A 22,044-nucleotide genomic window follows, 5' to 3' on the forward strand; every position below is an offset into this window, starting at 1 on the left:
AGGACGGGCGTCGGGACGTCTGGTGACGGGCGGTCTGGAGAATGGACGGCAAGTGGACCTCTGCCGGAGACGTCCAGGGGGTCGGGGTGCGGGGCCTTGTGGGGGTACTCAGAGGATTGCCTGGGGGTCCAGATGCATATCCAGGCACTGAAACAGGTGGGGAAGTTCAAATCAGTTTAAATTCCCAGGTTGGTTAGAACAAAAACGGAGTGTTTTCTCATGCGTCAAACTTCATCATCAAAATAATGTTAGCAGCTTGGTTAAAGTGACAGCATTTTTATATTCTCCGTCTTTACTCTTTGCCCAGTTTCATTGACCTAGTAGTCTGTTCTTTCTCCCATGCCACGTCGTCTTATTCCGGAGCTTTAGGGCAAGTCTTGAAGTTGGATAACGGCAGTCTTCTGACTTTGTTTTTATCTTTCAGTTCTGCCTCTATATAAACTTTGGAATCAGTTTCTTTATATCCACAAAATAACTTACTGGGATTTGATTGGAATCACATTGAATTTATGGATCAAATTGGGAAGAACTGATATGTTTGCAATATTGAGCCTTCCTAACCGTAAGCATCGAATACCCTTCATCTGTTTATTATTTCATCTCTTTCTTCAGAGCTTTGTAGTTTTCTTGACATAGGTTTTGTGTATATTTTGTTAGATTTATATTTAAGTTTTTCATTTTCTTGGGGTGCTAATGTAAATAGTATTGTGTCCTTAATTTCAAATTTCACTTGTTCATTGCCAGTATATAGAAAAACAATCAGCGTTCATATATTAACCTTATATCCTGCAACGTTGCTATAACTGCGTATTAGTTCCTGGAGTATTTTTTGTAGATTCTTTCAGATGTTTTACATAGACAATCATGACATTTGTGAACAAAGATGGTTTTATTTCTTTTTTCATTATGTATACATTTTATTTCCTTTACTTGGTTATTGTATTACTAGGACTTCCAGCACAATGTTGAAAAGGAGTGGTGAGGGGACATCCTTGCTTGTTCCTAATATTAACGGGAAAGTGTCTAGTTTCTTGCCATGAGGTATAATGTTAGTTGCAAGACTTTTGTGGATGTTCTTTATCAAGTTGAGGAAGTTTTCCTCTATTTCTGGTTTGCTGAGAATTTTTATTATTAATAAGTTTGGATTTTGGTAAACCATTTTCCTGGATTTATTGATATGATCATGTGAATTTTTTTCTTTAACCTGTTGATGTGATAGATAATATTACAGTACCTTGACTTTTAAATCTGGAAGTAGCTTTGCATGAGTAGGATAAACCCCGCTTGGCTGTGGTGTATAATTCTCTTTATACATTATTTGATTCAATTTGCTAATATTTTGTGGAGATTTTTTGCATCTATTTTAATGATAGATATTGGTCTACAGTTTACTTTTCTTGCAATGTCTTTGTTTGGTTTTGGTGTTAGGGCAGTGCTGTCTTCATAGAACAGATTAACCAATATTCCTTTTGCTTCTGTCTTCTGGAAGAGACTGGAGAGGATTGGTATCATCTCTTCTTTAAATGTTTAGTGGGATTCACAGGTGAACTCATCTGGACCTGGTGCTTTATGTTTTGGAAGGTTAGTAATTATTGATTTAATTTCTTTAATAGATAGAGGCCTATTCAGATTGTCTATTTCTTCTTGTGTGAGTGTTGGTAGATTGTGACTTTCAAGAAATTGGTCCATTTCATCTAGGTTATCAGATTTGTGGGCATAGAGTTATTCATAGTATTCTTTTGTTACCCTTTTAATGTGCATGGCATCTGTAGTGATATCCCAACTTTCATTTTTGATATTAGTAATTTGTGTCTTTTTTTTTTATTAGATTGGTTAGAGGTTAATCAATTTTTATATTTATCTTTTAAAAGAATCAGCTTTTGGTTTCATTGTTTTTCTCAATTTTGTTGATTTCTGCACTAATTATTTTCTTTCTTCTGCTTACTTTGGATTTAATTTGTTCTTCTTTTCCTAGTTTCCTAAGGTGGAATCATAGATGACTGACTTTAGACCTTTCACTTTTCTAATATAGGCATACAAGGCTACAAATTTCCCTCTAAGTGCTGTTTTCTCTGCATGCCACAATTTTTGATGTTGTATTTTCCTTTATTTAAAAATATTTTTAAATTTCCCTGGAGATTTCTTCTGTGACTCGGCTGTTACTTAGAAGTATATTGCTTAATCTCCAACTATTTTGGAATTTTCCAGCTTTGTTTCTGTATTGATTTCTAGTTTAATTCCATTGTGGTCTTAGGGCATACATTATATAATTTCTATACCTTTTCATTTGTTAAGGTGAGTTTCATGACGCAGAATGTGGGCTACATTGTTAAATTTTTTATGTGAGCTTGAGAACAATATGTATTCTTCTGTTGTTAGATGAAAGAGTCTACAAATGTCAATTATATTAGGTAAATTCATGGTGCTGTTGAGCCCAAGTATGTATTTACTGATTTTATGCCTGCTGGATATGTCTTTCTGATAGAGGGCTATTGAAGTCTCCAGTGATAATAGTATATTCATCTCTTTCTCTTAACAGTTCTATGAGTTTTTGCTTCATGTATTTTAATGCTCTGTTTTAAGGCATATACATATTAGGGATTGTTATGACTTCTTGGAGAATTGATCCCTTTATCATTATGTAAAGCCCCTTTAATCCCTGATGATTTTCCTTGCTCTGAAGTCTGCTCTGTCTGAATTAATCTAGGCACTGTAATGCTATCTTGATTCAACAGTGTTAGCATGTTACACTGTTCTCTATCCTTCTACTTTTAATCTATATGTATCTTTATATTAAGGTGGATATCTTGTGGACAACATATCATTGGGTCTTATTTTTTGATGCACTCTGACAATCTTTATCTTTTAATTGGTATATTTAGACATTGACATTTAGTTATTATTGATATAGTTGGATGAATATCTACCATACTTGTTACTGTTTTCTATTTGTTGCCCTGTTCTTTGTTGCTATTTTTTTCCATTCCTTTTCTGCCTTTTGAGGGTTTAATTGAGCATTTTATATTATTCTATTTTCTCTTATTTTTAGCATATCAATTATACTTCCTTTTGTACTTTTTTTCATGGTTGCCCTAAAGTTTGCAATATATATTTACAACTAACCCAAGTCCACTTTCAAATAACACTATCACTTCATGGGTAGTTCAAGTACCTATAATAACAAAAATTTCTAATTCCTTCTTCCTGACCCTTGTAACATTACTGTTCTTCATTTCACTTGTAGATAAGCTATGGTTATTGAATACATTGTTGCTCACAATATTTTGAACAAACTGTTATATTACATCAATTAAGAATAAGAAAAATCAAAGGTTTATTTTACTATCACTTGCTTCTTGTCTAATGTTCTTGCTTTATTTATGTAGATACGAGTTTCTGATCTATATAAATTTCTTTTCTCTGAAGAACTATAGCATTTCTTGCAAGGCAGGTTTACTGGCAGCACATTTCCTCAATTTTTAAAAAATATTGTTTTTTTTAATTGGCTTTTAGAGAGAGAGGAAGGGAGAGGGAGAGAGAGAGAGACATCGATGTCAGAGAGAAACATCTATGGGTTGCCTCCTGTATGAACTCTGACAGGGGACCAAACCCACAACCTGGGCATGTGCCCCTGACCAAGAATCAGACTGGCGACCTTTTGGTGCATGGCATCATGCTCAACCAACTGAGCCACACAGGCCAAGGCTCTTCAGTTGTTGTTTGTTTGAAAAATTCTTCACTTCTCCCTCACCTTTGAATTTTGCAAGATACAAAATTCTAGGTTTGTGAGGTTTTTCTCTCTCAACACATTAAATATTTCATTTCATCGTTTTCTTACTTGCGTTGTTTTCGGGAGATGTCATTCTTATCTTTGCTCATCTTTAGGTGAGGTATTATTTTTCCCTGGCTTCTTTAAATATTTTTTTCTTTTATTTTCTGCCATTTTAATATGATATGCCTAAGTGTAGTTTTGGGAACATATATCTTGCTTTGTGTTCTCTGAGCTTCCTGGATCTATGGTTTGTTGTCTGGCATTAATTTAAGGGCATTATCAATCATTATTACTTCAGATATTTCCCTCGCTTTTCCTCTTTCTTCTGGTATTCCATTATCAGTATGTTACTCCTTTTGAAGTAGTTCCATACTTCTTAGATATTCTGTTCCATTTTTGTCCAGAGGTTTCTATTTTCTCAAGCTCATGTATTATATCCTGAGCCATGTTTAGTCTACTACTGAGCTCCTTAAAGGCATTCATTTCTGTTACAGTGTTTTTGAGCTCTAGCATTTCTTCTCTATTCTTTCATAGAATTTCTACTTCTCTGCTTACATTACTCATATGGTCTTGCAATTTTTCACATTTCCCCTCATTAAATCCCTTAGCATGTTAATCATAGTCCAGCTGATGGTCTGATAATTTCAATACTCTTCCCATATCTGACTGCTTCTGATGCTTGCTTTGTCTCTTCAGACTTTTTTTTTATGCCTTGTAAATATTCGTTGAAAGCCAGACATGGTATACTGGGCACAAGTAACTCTGGTACTTAGGCCTTTATTTGTGTTGTAGTTAGCTGTGGGGGGAGGGAAGTTGTTCTAAAGTCCTATAATTAGGTTTCAGTCTTTTACTGAGTCTGTACACCTGGGATGTACACTTCACAAGGGCTTTTTAATTCCCTTCCCATCTTAGGTGGGTAGGGATGGCTAGAGGAGGCTGGAGTTGGGTATTGATCTCCCCTCGAGTCAGTTAGGTTCTGATAAAACCTCAGCAGGTTAGGTTCTGATAAAGCCTCAGCAGGTTAGGTTCTGATAAAATAGTTTCCTTTGAGGGTAGGCCATGTTAAGAACAGAGTGCTCTGGCTTATTGCAAAATAGCTACATTTCCCCTCCCTCTGCCTGAAGTACGAGAGGATTTATCCCCAGCCTTCACTGTGAGAACCTGATGGAGCTCTTGGAAGTAAAACTCACAAAAGTGTGGGTGCACTCCCTGGAGATTGCCCCCCTCCCTAGAGTTTTAAAACTCTCAGACTTGTCCATACTTAGCTTCTAGCAATTCATCAGTTATACTTCAGATTTTTCTAACCTACTTCTGGTTCCCACAAAGGTTTCTGCTCATGGATCTGTATCGGTAAATTGTGATCTCTGTTTCTACCTGTCTCTTCTATTTTGGGGGCAGTGATCTGTCCTGTGACCTCACTGAAAAGATTGGGAAAATATGCCAAAGAGTGAGGCGAAGCCAGACTTAATTAAAAAAAAAAAATTGTACTCATTTTTCCACACACACACAAATACTATGAAAAATTACCATGTTTGATTGTTAGAAACATAATTCTCGCACTCCCTTTTCTGGTAAACCTCTATTAAGGTGTGATGTGCCCAAGCTTAAAGTGGTACACACTTTGATGTGGTCCAGAGCTAAAATCATACTATGTGCCTGCAGCTGCATTGCGCCTCTTCAGGTGCAGAGGCCACTCTTTCTCTCAAAGACCACACAGGAAAGTAGGCAGTGGGAAGTGTTTCCCAGCAGCCTGTGCTTTACTAAGCTGACCATGATGCCCAGGACCCTGGCACCAGAGCTGTCAGCAAGACCACCTGCTAGTGTCACATTTTTACCTATCTTGGCCTGTCACTCTCCACAAATCAAGCAGTACCAGAAATCACAGGAGCTTCTGATCCTCAATAGCCCTTTATAGATACTAGTCTAGGAATTGCTCAAAGCTTGTAGCCTGACCTGTGCTTCCAGTGTGGGTCCTTTGGGGCTTTACAGGAGGCTCCTGAGACCTACCTGGTTGGCCTTTTTGAAGACACCAACTGCTGTGCTATTCATGCTAGGAGGGTCACCTTCCTTCCCAGAACATGCAGCTGCTGTGGGGCTTCTGTGAGACAAGCACTTGGCCTGTGGGCCCAGGGTAAACTGTTGTTTATCTTCTTATTTGGGTGTAGGCTTTGGATTTTGTTTTCTCCAAGGATAAGTTACCAAGACACATGATATGAATAGAAAACTTAGTACTGAAACCCTCATCTCCATTTAAAATATAGCATGTTGATATAATGCATTAATGCATGAAGTAAGGTCTAGCAGTTAAAACTGATGGCAACTAAATGGTTTCTGATGCTCACTTAAGTAGAGTACACTCCACCCTTTCACTGTAATCATCTATACTTCTTTTCCTATATCTTGTATCTGTTGCCTGTCTGCTGCCCTGTTCCAATAATTTTAATACAAGACTACATTATATTACAAATAAAAGGCTGCTTTCTCTCAACATTCTATTTGATTTCATCTCACCTAACTGTTGAAACATTTGCAGGTGTAGTCACGCCCAAACCACTGATGAGAAATGTTTCCCCTAAGGTCACACAGCCACTCAGGAGAGGAAAGGGAATGAATACCCAGCTGGTTAAGGCAATAAACCACTTAACAAATTCAGAATCTGGGTCTCAGTGTACTAGGATTCCAAAATTCACTTACGACTTTTAAAATAAACCATTTTGAGGTGTAATTTATATATTCATTTCAGTGTATTTTTATGTGAAAACTTATATAGCTTGTAAACACAGGACAGTCTAGATACAGAACATTCTATCACATTCACACATTCCCTTGCTCCCCTACCCAGTTAACCCTCACTCCACCCACAGACAACCAATGCCTGCCTCCTGCCCTTCTACATTACATGTCTTTCCTAGAATTTCATATAAATGGAATGATGCAAGTCTACTCTGTTGTGCCTGGCTTCTTTTGCCCAGCATAATCTTATTGAGATTTATCAATGTTGTTACATGCATTAGTTCCTTCTTTTAAAAAATATGTTTTTATTGATTTCAGAGAGAGAAGGGAGAGGGAGAGATAGAAACATCAATGATGAGAGTCACTGATCAGCTGCCTCCTGCAGACCCCCTACTGGGGATTGAGCCCACAACCTGGGCATGTGCCCTGACTGGGAACTGAACCGTGCCCTCCAGGTTCATAGGTCAACACTCAACCACTGAGCCAGGCCAGCCAGTAGTTCCTTCCTTTTTATTGCTGAGTGGCATTACATTAAGAAAGCTATATCACAGTTTATACATTTATCCATTGATGGACATTTGTGTTCTTTCTACTTGGGACTATTATGACTAAAATTCTATGAACATCTTAATAGAAATCTTTAAAACTTATTTTATTAATTTTTGGGGGGTACAATTCTTTCTCTGGGGTGAATACCTAGAATTGAAATTGTTGGTTGTAGTTACAGAGCTGTCAAATGGACTTGTAATACCATTATCGTATAGTTTTAATTTGTACTTCCTTGATGACTAAAGCTTTAGAATCTTTTCTAGTTAATTGTCCACCTTATTTCCAACCTTTCCAACTTACAGTATATATCTTCTTTTGTAAAATGCCTGTTTTAACCTTTTTTCTTATTTTGCCCATTTTAACTGAGTTGTCTGTTATTATTACTTTATGAACAGTCTTTATATATTATGGGTGCAAGTTTTTTGTCAGATGAATCTACTAAACACATTTTCTCCCAATCTGTGATTTCCTTTTTCATTTTGATAACATATTGAAAAGCAGACACTTTAAATTTTAATAAATTCCAACTTATTTTTTGGCTTTTGTTTCATGTTTCATGTTAAATCTTAAAAATCTCATTTTGCCTCAGAGTGAAATTAGTTTATTCTATATCTTCTAATTATACTGTTGGATATTTTGTTTAGGTCTACAACTTATTTTGAATAAATAATTACGGTATAAACATAAAGGTGCATTTTATATATATGAATATCCAGTTATTTTATCACAATTTAAAAAAAGTCCTCCTTTTCCTATCAAATTACCTTGGAACATTTGTTAAAAATCAACTGACAACTTTCAGTTAAAGCTCAGATAAGTAGAGAGCAGGAAAGAGCACTGCTCCTCTCAGGAAGACAAGAGCTGGGCAGACTTGAATGCTTTAGATACCTGAGATTGCAGAGCAGGAAACGCACCCAAAGTTCGGAAAGCTGGGTGGCTGAGGGAGAAACAGGGACCCAAGCTGTTGCTTAACTGAGAGAGAGAATGCCAGATGCCATGCATAATGACTCTAGTGGGGAAGATCAGTTAGTGTATTATACTTTAACATCTCTGCAGTATAATACACTTTAAAACCTGGAAAAATTTTAAAAAGTATCATAAATAGTCCCAGCTGGTGTGGCTCAGTTGGTTAGATCGTTGGCCTGCACACCTAAGGGCCGTGGGTTCTATCCTGGTCAAGGGCATGTACCTGGGTTGTAGGTTTGATCCCTGGCCCCAGTTGGGGCTCCTGCAGGAGGCAACCAATTGATGTTTGTCTCACATAGATGTTTCTCTCTCTTCCTCCCTCCCTGCCTTCCATTCTCTTTAAAAATAATCAATGGAAAAAATATCCTCTGGTAAGGATTAACAAGAAAAAAAGTACCATAAATAAAAAATGCCTTCAAAGGGCTCCTTAAGTACAGTTGATACCTCTGAGGAAAGAAACAGTGATATTTAAGATTTTATGTGTGTGTGTGTGTGCATGCTTCCATGTATGTTTTCATTGTTTGGTTCCACTGAAAAGAGACAATTTTGTGAGTGTCCTTCCCTATATCTACACGTCAGAAGGCAGCGTGAGAAAGGGAATGTGGTATGATTCTGACTTTTCAGACACTTCCTATAAAAGGTTTATTTGTTATTAATATTCATGTGGCAAACTGAAGCTGATGTCAGGATAGTTACTAAACAATGTTGTAATTACAACATTGAGTTCCAATACACATGTGAAACAAATATCTGCTAAGTGGCATGCATGTATACAAACTCACAGATAAACCATACAGCCCAGAAAATATTCACATACTTCAATACTGTTCAGTTTATGGAATTTATTTATTTTCTTTTAAAGCTTCTTATTCTAGTGAATGTCTATGAATCAGTAGTTATATATCATTAAATGTTTTAATATTACATATGAAAAAGCTCTGATATAAGAATTTATAAGGTAAAGGCTATTACCTACCTCTCTTACATTAATAGATTTCCCCCTTGTAACACATTCAGAAATATTAAAATTTGATAACTTGTTGAAAACTTTCACACATTCATAACTCAATTATCAGATATTTAATGAGATGTCATTTTTGGTACAGGATTTCCTACAGGTTGAAATGTTGGATTTCTTTTCCTGATAGTTCCTGACTTATGAGGAATACTTATGGATAAAAACTGTGCTCATTCAGTCTATTATCAGGGGTTTCTCCAATGTGGTGTTTCTGATACTGAGTTCAGATGTCCACAGAAATACCCATAGGCTTTGTTAACTGAGAGATGGTGAGTACAGGAAATATTAACTATACCCAAACCTATAGGAGCTGAGCAGAGAACAAGTTTATTTAGTCACTGCCTAAAGGCTAATGGCAGTCGCTCTTTGACTGTGTTTCCTTCCATTGTGTACTCTTCCATCTTCAGCTCCATGGTTTCACTGAGGGTAATTGCCACTCCATTCTGGTAGGGGACAGGAGAAAACACTGAGAATTCGAGGGATGTTAACTAATAAGACTTGCCATTGATCCCCACATTCCACTAGCCAGAGGTTAATAATATGACCCCATTTGGATGACAGAGTGGTTGATAAATTTAGACTAGGTGTGTCATGAGGAAGAGGAAATGGTTATTGGTGAACAATTAATAGTTATTATATAACATAGGGGATTACCCCTGAGAAGTCAAATTCAGGGAGGACTTATAGTAGAAGGATTCTCCACAGCCATTACGTCATTTCATGTCTGTGTTGCTACGCTATGAGGTCTCTACTCTCTATATATTTTCAGCTGTACTGAGAAAGCTGGTTTTTGGCTAATGGTTATAAAACATTGATTACATTCTCAGTTTTCTCACTGTGACTTCTCTGATGATATATGTGTATGTTTGCTGATGCAAAGTTTCCAGATTTTCTTTACATTCTCAGAGTTTTCCTGCAGTGTGAGTTTTCTGAGGACTGAATGCACAGAGTATTTCTTATATTCATTATCTTTACTGAGTTTCTTTGCTGGGTGAGTTCTGTGATCTACAATGAGGTCTATACTCTGGATGAAAGACTATCCATATAAAATATATTCTAAGAATTTATCTCTGATGTTTAGTGAAGGATGGTATCATGCAGAGGAACTTTCAAGTGTTCATTATATTCACAGGGGTTCTCTATTTGTTCTTTTGTATTGTGAGATTTGATTTCCACCTTAGAGTTGTTCCATATTCTTTATATTCACATTTAATTCCCTATATGGGCTTTCTGATGTTCTCTAAGACTTGATTTCTGGCTGAAAGTTTTCCCACATTTATCACATTTATAGGGTTTCTCCCCTGTGTGAGTTCTCTGATGTACTCTGAGATTTGATTTCTGGCTGAAAGCTTCTCCACAGTGGTTACAATTATATGGTTTCTCCCCTGTATGAGTTCTCTGATGTTTTCTTAGGACTGACTTCTCACTGAAAGCTTTTCCACATTCATTACATTTATAGGGTTTCTCCCCTGTGTGAGTTCTTTGATGTCCTCTGAGATTTGATTTCTGCCTGAAAGTTTTTCCACACTCATCACATTTATAGGGTTTCTCCCCAGTGTGAGTTCTGTGATGTACTCTAAGGTTTGATTTCTGGCTGAAAGCTTCCCCACAATGATTACATTTATAGGGTTTCTCCCCTGTGTGGATTCTATGATGTCCTCTGAGTTGTGATTTCTGACCAAAAGCTTTCCCACACTGACTACATTTATAGGGCTTCTCCCCTGTGTGAGTTCTATGATGTTTTCTTAGGCCTGACTTCAGTTTGAAAGCCTTCCCACATTCATCACATTTATATGGTCTTTCTCCTGTGTGAGTTCTCCGATGATTCCTTAGGCCTGACATATGGCTGAAGGATTTCCCACATTCACTACATTCAAAGGGTTTCTCCCCTGTGTGAGTTCTCTCATGTACTATAAGAATTGACTTATAGTTGAAAGATTTCCCACATTCATTACATTCAAAGGGTTTCTCCCCTGTGTGGGTTCTCTGATGTATTCTTAGGCCTGATTTTGCACTGAAAGATTTCTCACACCCATCACATTTATAGGGTTTCTCTCCTGTGTGAGTTCTCTGATGTTTTCTTAGGCGTGCTTTCTCACTGAAAGCTTTCCCACATTCATGACATTCATAATGTTTCTCCCCTGTGTGACTTTTCTGAGGCTGAATCATGTGTGAATTCATACAGCAAGATTTTTCACACTCATTACACTCATAGGGTTTCACTGTTATGTGAGCTCTCTGATGTATGCTGAAAGTTGACCGGTCACCCAATGTCTCTGTAGATGTGTTATAATCAGAGGATGTGTCTGTTGTGTGAATTCTCTGATGCATCAAGAGGGCTGAATTATGGCTGAAATTCTTTCCATATTCAAAGGGTTTCACCCCGATATGAATTTCCTGGTGTTCTCTAATGTGGGATTTGGGGCTGAGAGATTTCCCTTCTTTGTCAGTTCTTTGAGTGATTCTACTGTAATTATTTCTGTTTTCAGTACATTCATATCCATTAAATACATAGTGACTCTTCTCCTCTGGATGATTGCTCTGAGAGACTCTAAGGGTTGATTTATCACACTGGTTTTCCCCAAATTTATTAAGTTGATAAAAATTCACTTTTGGGTAGGTGTTATTAGATGTAATAAGGGCAGTCTTTCCAAGGCAAGATTTTCCACATTCTTTATATTCAAAAGCTTGCCACAAAGTCTGATGCTGAATAACTTCCTCTTTATGACCAAAGGCTTTTACATTTTTACTGTAAACAAAGGATTTCTCTCCAGTATTAGTTCTGCCATCCTTAATACCGAGGAGCCATTTCTCACATACATTAATCTCAGGAGCCTTCCTTCTTGAATACTGACAATGTAGGGCCAATGAGCTGAGATGCAAGTAAGCAGGCCCTGTAGTGTCAGATTTACAGGGCATCATTCTTGCAGGAAAAATGTTTATATCCAGATTACATGGCTTTCCTGAAATATCTTGCTCTGTAGTCAATGATTTGTTGGTAAATAAAACTTGCCACAACTCTTTGCCTTGGCTTTCTGGGCTCTTCTCTGAGAGTTCATCAAGTTCAGATTTTTCTAAAAATAAGAAAATTAAAATTACTTTACAATATTTAACATATTCCTTATGGAATGGGACCTATAGGCCCTATGACATATCTGACTCCTTGGTTTCTGGCTCAGTTTCCCAAAATAAAGAAATTCCAAGTGTATATTCTTCCTTTTTGTTAAAAATAAACATTGTGTAGTAGAAAAAAAGAGAGGAAACTAGAAATAAATATACACATATTTTGGCATCTTCAGATATAATTTTCAAAACAGAGACGAAGATATAAAGGGACAAAGCAACGGAGAGGAGAGGTTACACTTAAGAGAGTTGGATCCTAGGGACAGAAAAGGCAGAGAATGGGATAAATTAACAAAGGGTTATCACACTAAGTAGATAAATTTATAACGGCACCAACTTTCTCATGTTGAAAGAAATCATTCAATTGGCCACCCTTTAATTCGTTGTAGTATCATTCACAGAAACATAAATGTATCAGTGGAAGTGAAAAAGTGGTAAGAGTTAAATAAGTTTTCCACGTATATTGGAGTCACCACTTTATCCTGGTCCTGGTCTTATTTAGCATTTATATCAGGGCTGTTCAATAGGGAATATCTCTTTATCATTAAGTCTTAACTTTCTTCTTTCAATTTGTTTACTCATTTTCCCCAAACAAATCTTGTCCCTGTCTATTCTTAATCCTATTTTCCATCTACTTTTTAACAAGCCTATGTAGTTTTTATTGACTGCGAGAACTTTTAAGGATCACATGTTACAAACTGGCCCTAGAAATTTTAGAAATATCCTTTACATTAATTTACTATAAATTTATTGTGCATTATTTGATTGCTATTGCCCTGCTGCTACCCACACTCCATGCAAAAAATGTCAGGCCTATGTTAAAATTATTTGAAGGTTTTGAATGCACTGTCCTTGGTACCAGCAGATGAAAGATTTAAGTGATATGATTTAGAAAAAGGAAGTTTTACAAACTACATGCTTATTTCATGGTATACCTACTATTCAACTAGTTCACAGTATTTTCTGCTCTTACCCTGTCAAGATGTCAGTCCTCATTAAATGGTTCATTTCCAGCAATAACTTTATACTGGCATTTTTCCCTAAATTATCCTCTGGGATAGCCTTAGAACTGTTTAGGATTTAGATGCCCTGTCAGGCAGGGCAAAACTATTTTCCAAAATCTTAATTGAAAACAAAAAGGATCGAGAGGATTAAAGATGGCAGTAGACTGAGTGGAAAGTACACTGACACTCTCTCGTGAGCAAACTGGAATTACAACTAAAATAGAGAAAACCCATCCTGAATAATCAACTGCAACTGAAGATGAGCTGGAGAGCACCCTCATACCAAGGAGGAAAAGTGGAGACTGCATGGAGACTGGTAGGAACTAAGGAGGTGTGAAAGGGCTGGGCAGCAGCTGAAAGTTGGAGGGTTATCTCAGTGGCAGGGGGTTCCGACTGAGGACACTGGGGCCTAACCTCCAGGCTGGGCTTCCCAGCCAAGAGCACCAGAACTGAGAAAGGTGTCCACAGAACATCTGGCTGTGAAAAGCAGCCGGGTTTCTGTCTGCCAGCTGGAGAGACAGCTGGAAATGCAGGCACCCCTTTAAAGAGCCAACACACAAAGTTTCGTGTGCAGCCACTCACTTTGGGCTCCAGGAGAGGGAGGGCAGAGTGGACTGGAGCTGTGTGAGGAAAATCTAGAGTTGTGGGCTCTGGAGACAGAGCTCAGAGGGCACCCCTCCATATTCTGATGCCCAGTCATTCCTCTATACTGCAGAGGCAGGCATTTACATTCCAAACAGCTTTTGCCTGAAGGGGAAGCAATTGCCCCACCATGCTGGAAAACCTCTCCCCCTACCTGGTGGAGTTTCTATAGCCTGAGGCTCATTAAGAGAATCAGATAAATCAGCCTGCAGGCAGAGGCAGACTTCAGAGTGCTTTGAGTCTTTGCCTGATGTGCTTCTGGACCTGGGCCTTGGAAAAGCAGACTCTGGTGTGCACCTTGGTCCTGTCCATCTGCACCCAGCCCTAGCAGAGGGGACCTCAAGCTGAGGGTTGTTGATAGCCCCAAACAGGGTACTCAAGGCCAGTTACAAAGAGCATCTGACACTGGCCTGCACCAGAGACCTTCCCAAAAGATTGAGAGTCCTAGCAGGCCTACCTAATACATAGAAACAAAGAGCTAAATGGAATGGAGATAAGTAATCTATCAGATATAGAGTTCTGAATAGTGATTGTAAGGATGATGAACAGCATGAAAAAAGATACAGAAACTATGAAAAGTGACCAGTCAGAAATGACGAATGACAGACATAGCAGAAATAAAGAATATATTGGAAGAAATAAACATTAGATTAGAGGAAGCTGAGGATCAGATCAGTGAATTAGAGGACAAGGTAGAAAAAAATTAATCAGAGATCCAAAAAGATAAAACAAGTAAAAAACAGGAGGACAGTATAAGGGAGCTGTGGAACAACATGAAATGTAACAATATTCGCATCACTTGACCTCTTCTGGAGTGCTGGAAGAGGTAAAATGAAGCAAGGGTTAGAGAACCTGTTTGAAGAAATACTGGCAGAAAACTTCCCTAATCTGGTGAAGGAAAAAGTTATACAAGTTCAGGAGGCATAGAGAGTCCCAAGCAGAAGAATCTAAAGATGCCCATGCCCAGACACATCATAATTAAAACGCCAAAAATTCAAGACAGAGAATCTTAAAGGGAGCTAGAGAAAAGCAATCTGTTACCTACAAAGGAGCTCCCATAAGGCTGTCAGCTGACTTCTCATCAGAAACTCTACAGGCCAGAAGGGAATGGCATGAAGTATTCAAGGTAATGCAAAACAAGGATCTGAAACCAAGATTACTCTATCCAGCATGGCTATCATTCAAGATAGATGGTGAAATAAAGAGCTTCCCAGATAAAAAAATGGCTAGAGTTTATCACCACCAAAGCAGCACTGCAGGAAATGTTAAAGGGACTGCTGTAATTAGAAGTAGAAATACAAGCATAGCAAGAAATGTTAAAGGGACTGCTGTAATAATAAGAACAGAGAGAAACATAGGCATAAAGATTTAAAGTGTCAATAAATAAGGACCTATCAACAATAACCTTAAAGACTTTAAGGGAGACATCAACAGCAATACAGTCATCATCGTGGACTTTAACACTGACTTCACTGGATAGATATTCCAGACAAAAAGTCAACACAGGAACAGTGGCTCTAAATGGCACATTCGATCAGATGGATTTAATTGATATTTATAGAACACTTCACCCCAAAGCTGCAGAATATACATTCCTCTCAAGTGCACATGGGTCATTCTCAAAGACAGACCACACATTAGGACACAAAACCAGTCTCTACAAGTTTAAGAAGACTGAAATCATATCAAGCATCTCAGATCACAATGCATGAAATGAGAAATCAACTACTGTAAAAACACTCAAAAGCATTCAAACACATGGAGGCTAAATAACATGTTATTAAACAATGAATGGGTAACCAATGTGATCAAGAAAGAAATCAAAAACTTCCTGGAAACAAATGAAAATGAGCACACAACAACCCAAAATCTATGGGACAGAGTGAAAGCAGTCTTAAAAGGGATGTTCATAGCACTAGAGGCCTACCTCAAAAAGCAAGAAGAATTTTTAGTAAACTATCTAAGCCTGCAACTTAAAGAATTAGCTCCCCTATGAAGCCATCTAGACCAGAGCCTTTGTTTGCTGGGAGTTTTTTTTTTATTAGTTTCGATTTCATCAGTTCTTATTGCCCTATTCAGATTTTCTGATTCTTCCTGATTCAGTTTTACATGATCTCACTCATAGTGGAATCTAATAAACAAAATAGACTGAGGAACAAAGTAGATCCAGAAACGTAGAAGCATGGAACAGACTGAGGGACCTCAGTGGGAAGGCAGGGGTGGGGGAGCGGGTGGGGAGAGATTAATCAAAAACTTGTACGCGTATATGCATAACCCATGGACACATGATAGTGTGGTGAAGGACTAGGAGGGGGTGTGCATGTGGGGTGGAAGGGATCAATGGGGAAAAAAGGGAGGATATCTGTAATACTTTCAACAATAAAGATAAACAAAAGAAATAAAAATAAAAAAAATAAAAGTGCTCTAATATCTTCCCACAAATTTAAACATTTGTTTAAAAATATAAAAGAAGTTAGTGTCTGAATCATTTACTTTAACAAGGGATATCGAGAGAGCACCTATATCTATGACTCACTATTTTTAAAGTAATTACCATCACTAAAATCAGGAGGTATCTTAAAACTGATGGAAAGTCCATAGTTAAATGGGTAACACCTTTGTCTTTCTTGGTTGTACCTAAAATACTGGTTCACCTTTTAACCAACAGTACCTTGTATGATATAAGATATATTTATGCATCTTTGCACAGCTCTCCAAAATAAGACCCTCACTGTGATATTCCTTATACACTTTGGTAATATAAATTATGTAAATGACCCATAAAAAGCTGTGTGCCTCAAAATTACCTAGAGAGCTTCTTCACTGAGCACAAGGGCTCAGCTCCAATGCTGATCTACCTGATGATTCAAAAGTCCCACAGGTTTGACTTGGGCATTTGTATTTATAGTAGTGTTTCCTGAATGAATCAGCATGAAATACCATTCTCCACCTGGCTTTGGAATCCATCTACATGTTGTTAAATAATATTTACTGTGATACATACCAGATTAAGGAAGAGTAAAACAGAGACGACCTTTTTGGGGAGGTTATAATCTAGTTGAGGAAAGGAGTTCATTAAATAACTGTATGCTCCAGTAGTCTCATTTTCTTCTGACATGCTCAAGTGGGTTAAGAGTTTACAAAAGAAAGGATTCCAAGAGTATATTAGAGAAGCAGGAATCTGAGCCCAAACTTAACATTAGGAGTAGTGCTTTTTTTCTTCTTCCTACTTGAGGTTAGCTATTTTAATTATTTTTATTCCAAGAACCACCTTTTGGTTTTGTAATATTTTACCACTATAGTTTTATCTTTATTATGTCCTTTGCTCTGCTTAGTTTTCTTTTAAAACTTTCCTTGTTTTTTTTTAATAAGTATATGAGACTGAAAATTTTCCTCGAAGCACTGCTTTAGAGGTTCTGATAAATATATTTTTCATTAAAAACAATTCTGGATCTTGTACAATATTGATTTACTCTTTGATAAAATAGGTTTTTAAAAAAAGATATACATTCATTATTAAGATCGAGGGATTTTAATTTTTCTCATATTCTTTGCAATTTAGTGTTATTAAACAAAAATATCTTTACTTTGTAGAATTTATCGACATTTTCCTAAAGAAATTTTTTGTAAAGAAATCAATTTGTATATATTTATTTATTTAATCCTCAACCAAAGATAGTTTTTCCACTGCTTTTCAGAGAGAGTGGGGGAGGAAGAGAGGGAGAAACATCAATAGGAGAGACACATCGACTGGTTGCCTCCCGCATGCACCCTGACTGGGGGCGGGGATCGAGCCTGCAACTGACGTACGACATGCCCTTGACCGGAATCGAACCTGCGACCCTTCAGTCCACAGGCCAATGTTCTAACCACTGAGCCAAACCAGCCAGGGCTTGCCTAAAATTCTTTTACATTTTGTCAGTGCTCCAAGGTCCTTTAAAATGAGGTTTATTCTTTGTTTTCAGAATAGAGTTTTGAAAGACACACAATAGATGTAATAAAATATGCTATTTCTAACTTCTAGGCCAGAGGTCCATAAACTTTTCCTGTAAAAGGCCAGCGAGTAAATGTTTTAGGTTTTGCTGGTCATGCCGAGCAGTATTCTAGAGTCCACTGGCTCTAGAATAAAATCAGAGAGGAATATTAAGGTCTGTAATATCAAATGTGTTCCTATTTCTCCTTACAGCTCTTGAAATTTTTGCTTTATGACTCGATGATAATTTTCTTGGTACACTAATATTCAAAACTTTTATATATCCTTTAAAAATTATCTTTTTTAGCAATTGTCCTTTTTGACCTGAATTGAACCTTACATATTAGTTACACAAATAAATACATACTGAGTTATTTTTTATTTTTGGCTTACCAGTTCATAACTTCATTTCAAACTCTCTACAGTAAATTTTAGGTGTATCTCTTTCATAATTTGATAGCATTTCTCTTAACAGGTGAATTTATTCTGCTTACACCAGTGATATGGCAGACATGTTTGTTTTACTCTGTAATGTAGTGAGTCTGCAAGCAGGCCTGAGACTGCTACCCTCAGAAAGGTCTGCTTGGAAGATTAGCCCTTGGCTGGTATATGAAAACTTAGATTTCGAGGTGGTTCCCAAGAACCTTGTCCTAATGAATTTTCCAGGTGGACAACATTTCACGTGTTGTCACAATTCTTAGCTGGCAGTCTTGGAAGCTTGCACCTGGTTTCCTCTAGCCTTCATCCCATGCACCCTTCTCTTTGCTGATTTTGCCTTGCGTCATTTCACTGTATAAATGTAAGCTATGAGGATAACTGTATGCTGTGTCTTCTCAGAGACTCAATGAACCCCATGGAGGTCCAGGGGACCCCTGTCATAGCTTTATAGGAAACTTTTCTATTAACAGGTCTGCTTTCTTTGCTCTGTCAAATGTATGTAACTCCTAACAATCAGAAAGATTGCAGTTTGCTCCAGCAGTTGTCTAATTTCATTATGTAAGTCCTTAATCATCTATTTATTTAGATGGTATTGAGCAATTATTATATAATGATAAAATCAATGGTTCCTTTCTCCCTTCTAATCTGTTTACTCCAAATTTTAGTTGTTTTATTGGCCTTTCTTAGTTTTTATCTTTTTAAATTTTTTTGTGTGTGTCAAGAGATTTTGTGTGTGTGTTTTTATGTCTTTATTGGTTTCAATGAGAGGAAGGAAGAGGGTGAGAGACAGAAACATCAGTGATGAGAGAGTCATTGATCGGCTGCCTCCTGCAAGCCCCTACCTGGGGATCGAGCCCACAACCTGGACATATGCCCTGACCGGAATCGAACCACGATCTCCTGAGCCATGCTGGGTGGGCTTTAGTTTTTATCTTTATACTGTTAATATATATCCATTACTTATTATTCAGCTTCAAATGGTATACTTAGGTTTAAAAATTTAGAACAAAAACAAGAAAATATGAATGAAGTATGGAGTTCATTTAATAATAATGCATCAATGTTATATTATTAGTTATGACAAATCTTCTAGTAACATAAGATGTTAAAGTAGGGTCATTGGGTACAGGGTATATAGGAATTCTTTCTATCCCTGCAACTTTTCTGTGAATTTGAAGCTATTCTAAATTATTTATTTTAAAAAACTCAGTGCATGATCATAGTAGGAGAATGGAGAGAACAGAGGAAAAAAAACATGGAACTTTATGACACAGTACAGTAGGAATGGCTCAATTATTCATTGCAGAGAAGAAAATATACTGAATAAAGATGAACGGAGCTCTGGGGCAAAAATCTCTTACAGTTGTGTCTTTAGAGTCCCATCACTCGATGAGTGGATATAAAAGCTGTGGGACATTTACACAATGGAATACTACTCAGCTGTAAAAAAGAAGGGTCTCTTACCCTTTGCTACAGCGTGGAGAGACCTGGAGAGCATTATGCTAAGTGAAATAAGCCAGGCAGAGAAAGCCAAGTACCACATGATCTCACTCATGTGGAATCTAATGAACAAAACACACAAGCTAAACAGGGACAGACTCATAGAGAGCAGGCTAACTGCTGTGTTGGGGGGGGAGTGGAGGGATTGAGCAACAGAGAAAAAAGAGAAAAAGCTCATGGACACAGACAACAGTATGGTGATTGCTGGGGGAGGTGAGTTGGAGGGAGGTGGAGGAGGGTACGGGGGATAAATGGTGATGGACGGAGACATGGAGTGGTAAACACAATACAGTGTACCGATGATGTGTTGTAGAATCGTGCACCTGCACGATTTTGTTAGCCAGTGTCACCCCAATAAAGTCAGTAAAAAGGAAAAAAATAAGAGTATCAACACACCTGTAATCCATTCCCTTTGTTAGTTGCCCACCTTACACATTAGACCTATTAGATCCAATTTTCTTGGATGCCTTCTGCCAGTATTCAATAACTTACCGGGGGAGCTTCTGCTTAGAAATTCCTTCTCTAATAACCATGGGTCCTCTCCTTGTTCCAACATGAAGATCAGTTCTGGTTTGGTGAAGCAGTATCCTGGAAGTGGGGAATAATTCAGCACTTGAGCCAGCTGCACAGGTTTCACTATTTCTGAACGTGAAGGAAGGTACAGCTTCAGAAGCAGTACATTGAGGATGTTCACTAGAAACTTTTTTTGGAGAAGTGACAACAAAAAACATTTTTACATTCATAGTGGATCACTCTCCTTAAACCCTTGAATCAGAAGCCTATATAACATTAAATTCTAAATGGTCAATTTCTGTGTTTTGAATAAGAGACTTCATAAGGACTTTGAAATCTGTCTATAATAGAGTAAAAGAAACTGATTTACTCCTCATATCAGACATCTGAAAAACAGAAATGGTTTTTAGGCTCTAGACAACAGGCAGTGTAGACACGGATACTTGAGAATAGGGAAATAAATGAGGTGAGTTCTATGATTATTGCTGCTTAAGGCTGAGAGAGTTTTCAACCCACAGCACAAAAAGAGACCAAAACAGAGCCTGGCTGACTCAATAAGATGAGGAAACAGAAATGGACTTTAAGGAAGCTATGGCAACTAGAACTTGTAGGATAAAGTACCAGAGAAGAGAGATGTACTGATAAAAGAGCCTTGGCCCTGACCAGTGTGGCTCAGTTGGTTGGATGTCATCCTGTGCACCAAAAAGTTGCGGGTTTGATTCTGGGTCAGAACATGCCCAGGTTGCAGGCTCGATCCTCAATGGGGGTGTGCAGGAGGCAGCCAATCGGTGGCTCACTCTCACATCGCTCTTTCTCTCTCTCCCTTCCTTCCTCTCCCTCTCTCTCTAAAAATCAGTAAAAAAATATTTTGAATACCTGCAGAAATACCTTGTAAGAAAAACAGGTGAAGGTCGGGTAAAGACCAGTGAAAAAGACTAGGCTGAAAAATCACCAAAGCATACACAGGGGTAGGAAGTTTCTGTTCCCACCAGTGAAGGTAGAAAAACTTCCTAAATTATAACCAACTGGGGAGAATAACCAGAGGGGCATTTATTGCCGTAGTAGAGGATCCAAATTAGTCTGAGACTAAAGTGAGCTCTGAATCTAACATAATAAAGTTTAAAGCAAATCTTGAAAGGATCAAATTAATCCCAAATAACTTAATCACATCCCAGAACCACCACCCTCCATGCCAATTTAAAATACAGTGACAAGACTAGCACATAATATAAAACTCGTAACATCCAGCACCAAACAAAAATTCCTAGCAGGGATATGTAACTACTCTCAAGGAGAAAATCAGCAAGTAGCAACAGAATACAAAATGACACATTAAAATAATCAAGGCCATTAAAATAGCAAATATACTCCATGTGTTCAAGAAGAGAAAGAGAAATATGAACATGATGAGAAGAAAAAGGGAATTTTTAAAAAAGACACAAACTGAAACTCTAAATATGAAAAATATCTGAAATGAGAAAACCAACCATAAAACAGATCAGAAAACACTGGTTAGTATTAATAAAAGTATAGATACCACATAAGGAAAGATAAATGACACAAGTCAGATGACTTTAAGGCATAATTAAGCTATAAGTTAAAACTATGAAAGAAAAAACCCACAGTGAAAAATGACTGGAAAGTAGTAAGCAGAGTTATCTGTGACCTGTGGGATAATATCAAGTTATCTAACGAGTGTCAGTAGCATCTCGTAAGGAAAAAAAGAGGAAGAAAAAACATTTGAAGAAATGAGTAAATACATGTTCAAATTCTGATGAAATGTATACGCCCTTGGAGCCAAGAAACTAAATGA

The 22,044-nt window shown here is 37.5% G+C and overlaps 2 protein-coding genes across 5 annotated transcripts in view; one reads left to right on the forward strand and one right to left on the reverse strand.

Annotated features, from left to right (window-relative positions):
* Positions 1 to 123: 123 nt before the first annotated feature.
* Positions 124 to 22,044, forward strand: part of LOC107529881 (peroxiredoxin like 2C) — a 79,308-nt gene continuing 57,387 nt past the window's right edge. For both annotated transcript variants that reach the window (XM_087822624.1, XM_087822625.1), the window contains exon 1: positions 124 to 562. The gene's annotated coding sequence lies outside the window, so the exon portion shown is untranslated. The remainder of the gene's footprint in view (positions 563 to 22,044) is intronic.
* The window catches only part of ZNF782 (zinc finger protein 782), a 42,407-nt gene continuing 29,210 nt past the window's right edge, over positions 8,848 to 22,044 (reverse strand). The window contains exons 5-6 of one of the 3 annotated variants that reach the window (XM_087822616.1): positions 20,211 to 20,306; positions 8,848 to 12,112 (exon numbers count right to left, since the gene is read on the reverse strand). In XM_087822616.1, coding sequence (XP_087678742.1) covers positions 10,248 to 12,112; positions 20,211 to 20,306 — 1,961 coding nt within the window. In that variant the 3' untranslated portion in view covers positions 8,848 to 10,247. Of the gene's footprint in view, positions 12,113 to 20,210; positions 20,361 to 22,044 lie in introns of all 3 variants that reach the window. The other 2 variants (XM_087822615.1, XM_087822617.1) reach the window with 2 other exon arrangements.

Source organism: Miniopterus natalensis, chromosome 12, assembly GCF_054644295.1.
Source record: "Miniopterus natalensis isolate mMinNat1 chromosome 12, mMinNat1.hap1, whole genome shotgun sequence".
NCBI lineage: Eukaryota > Metazoa > Chordata > Mammalia > Chiroptera > Miniopteridae > Miniopterus > Miniopterus natalensis.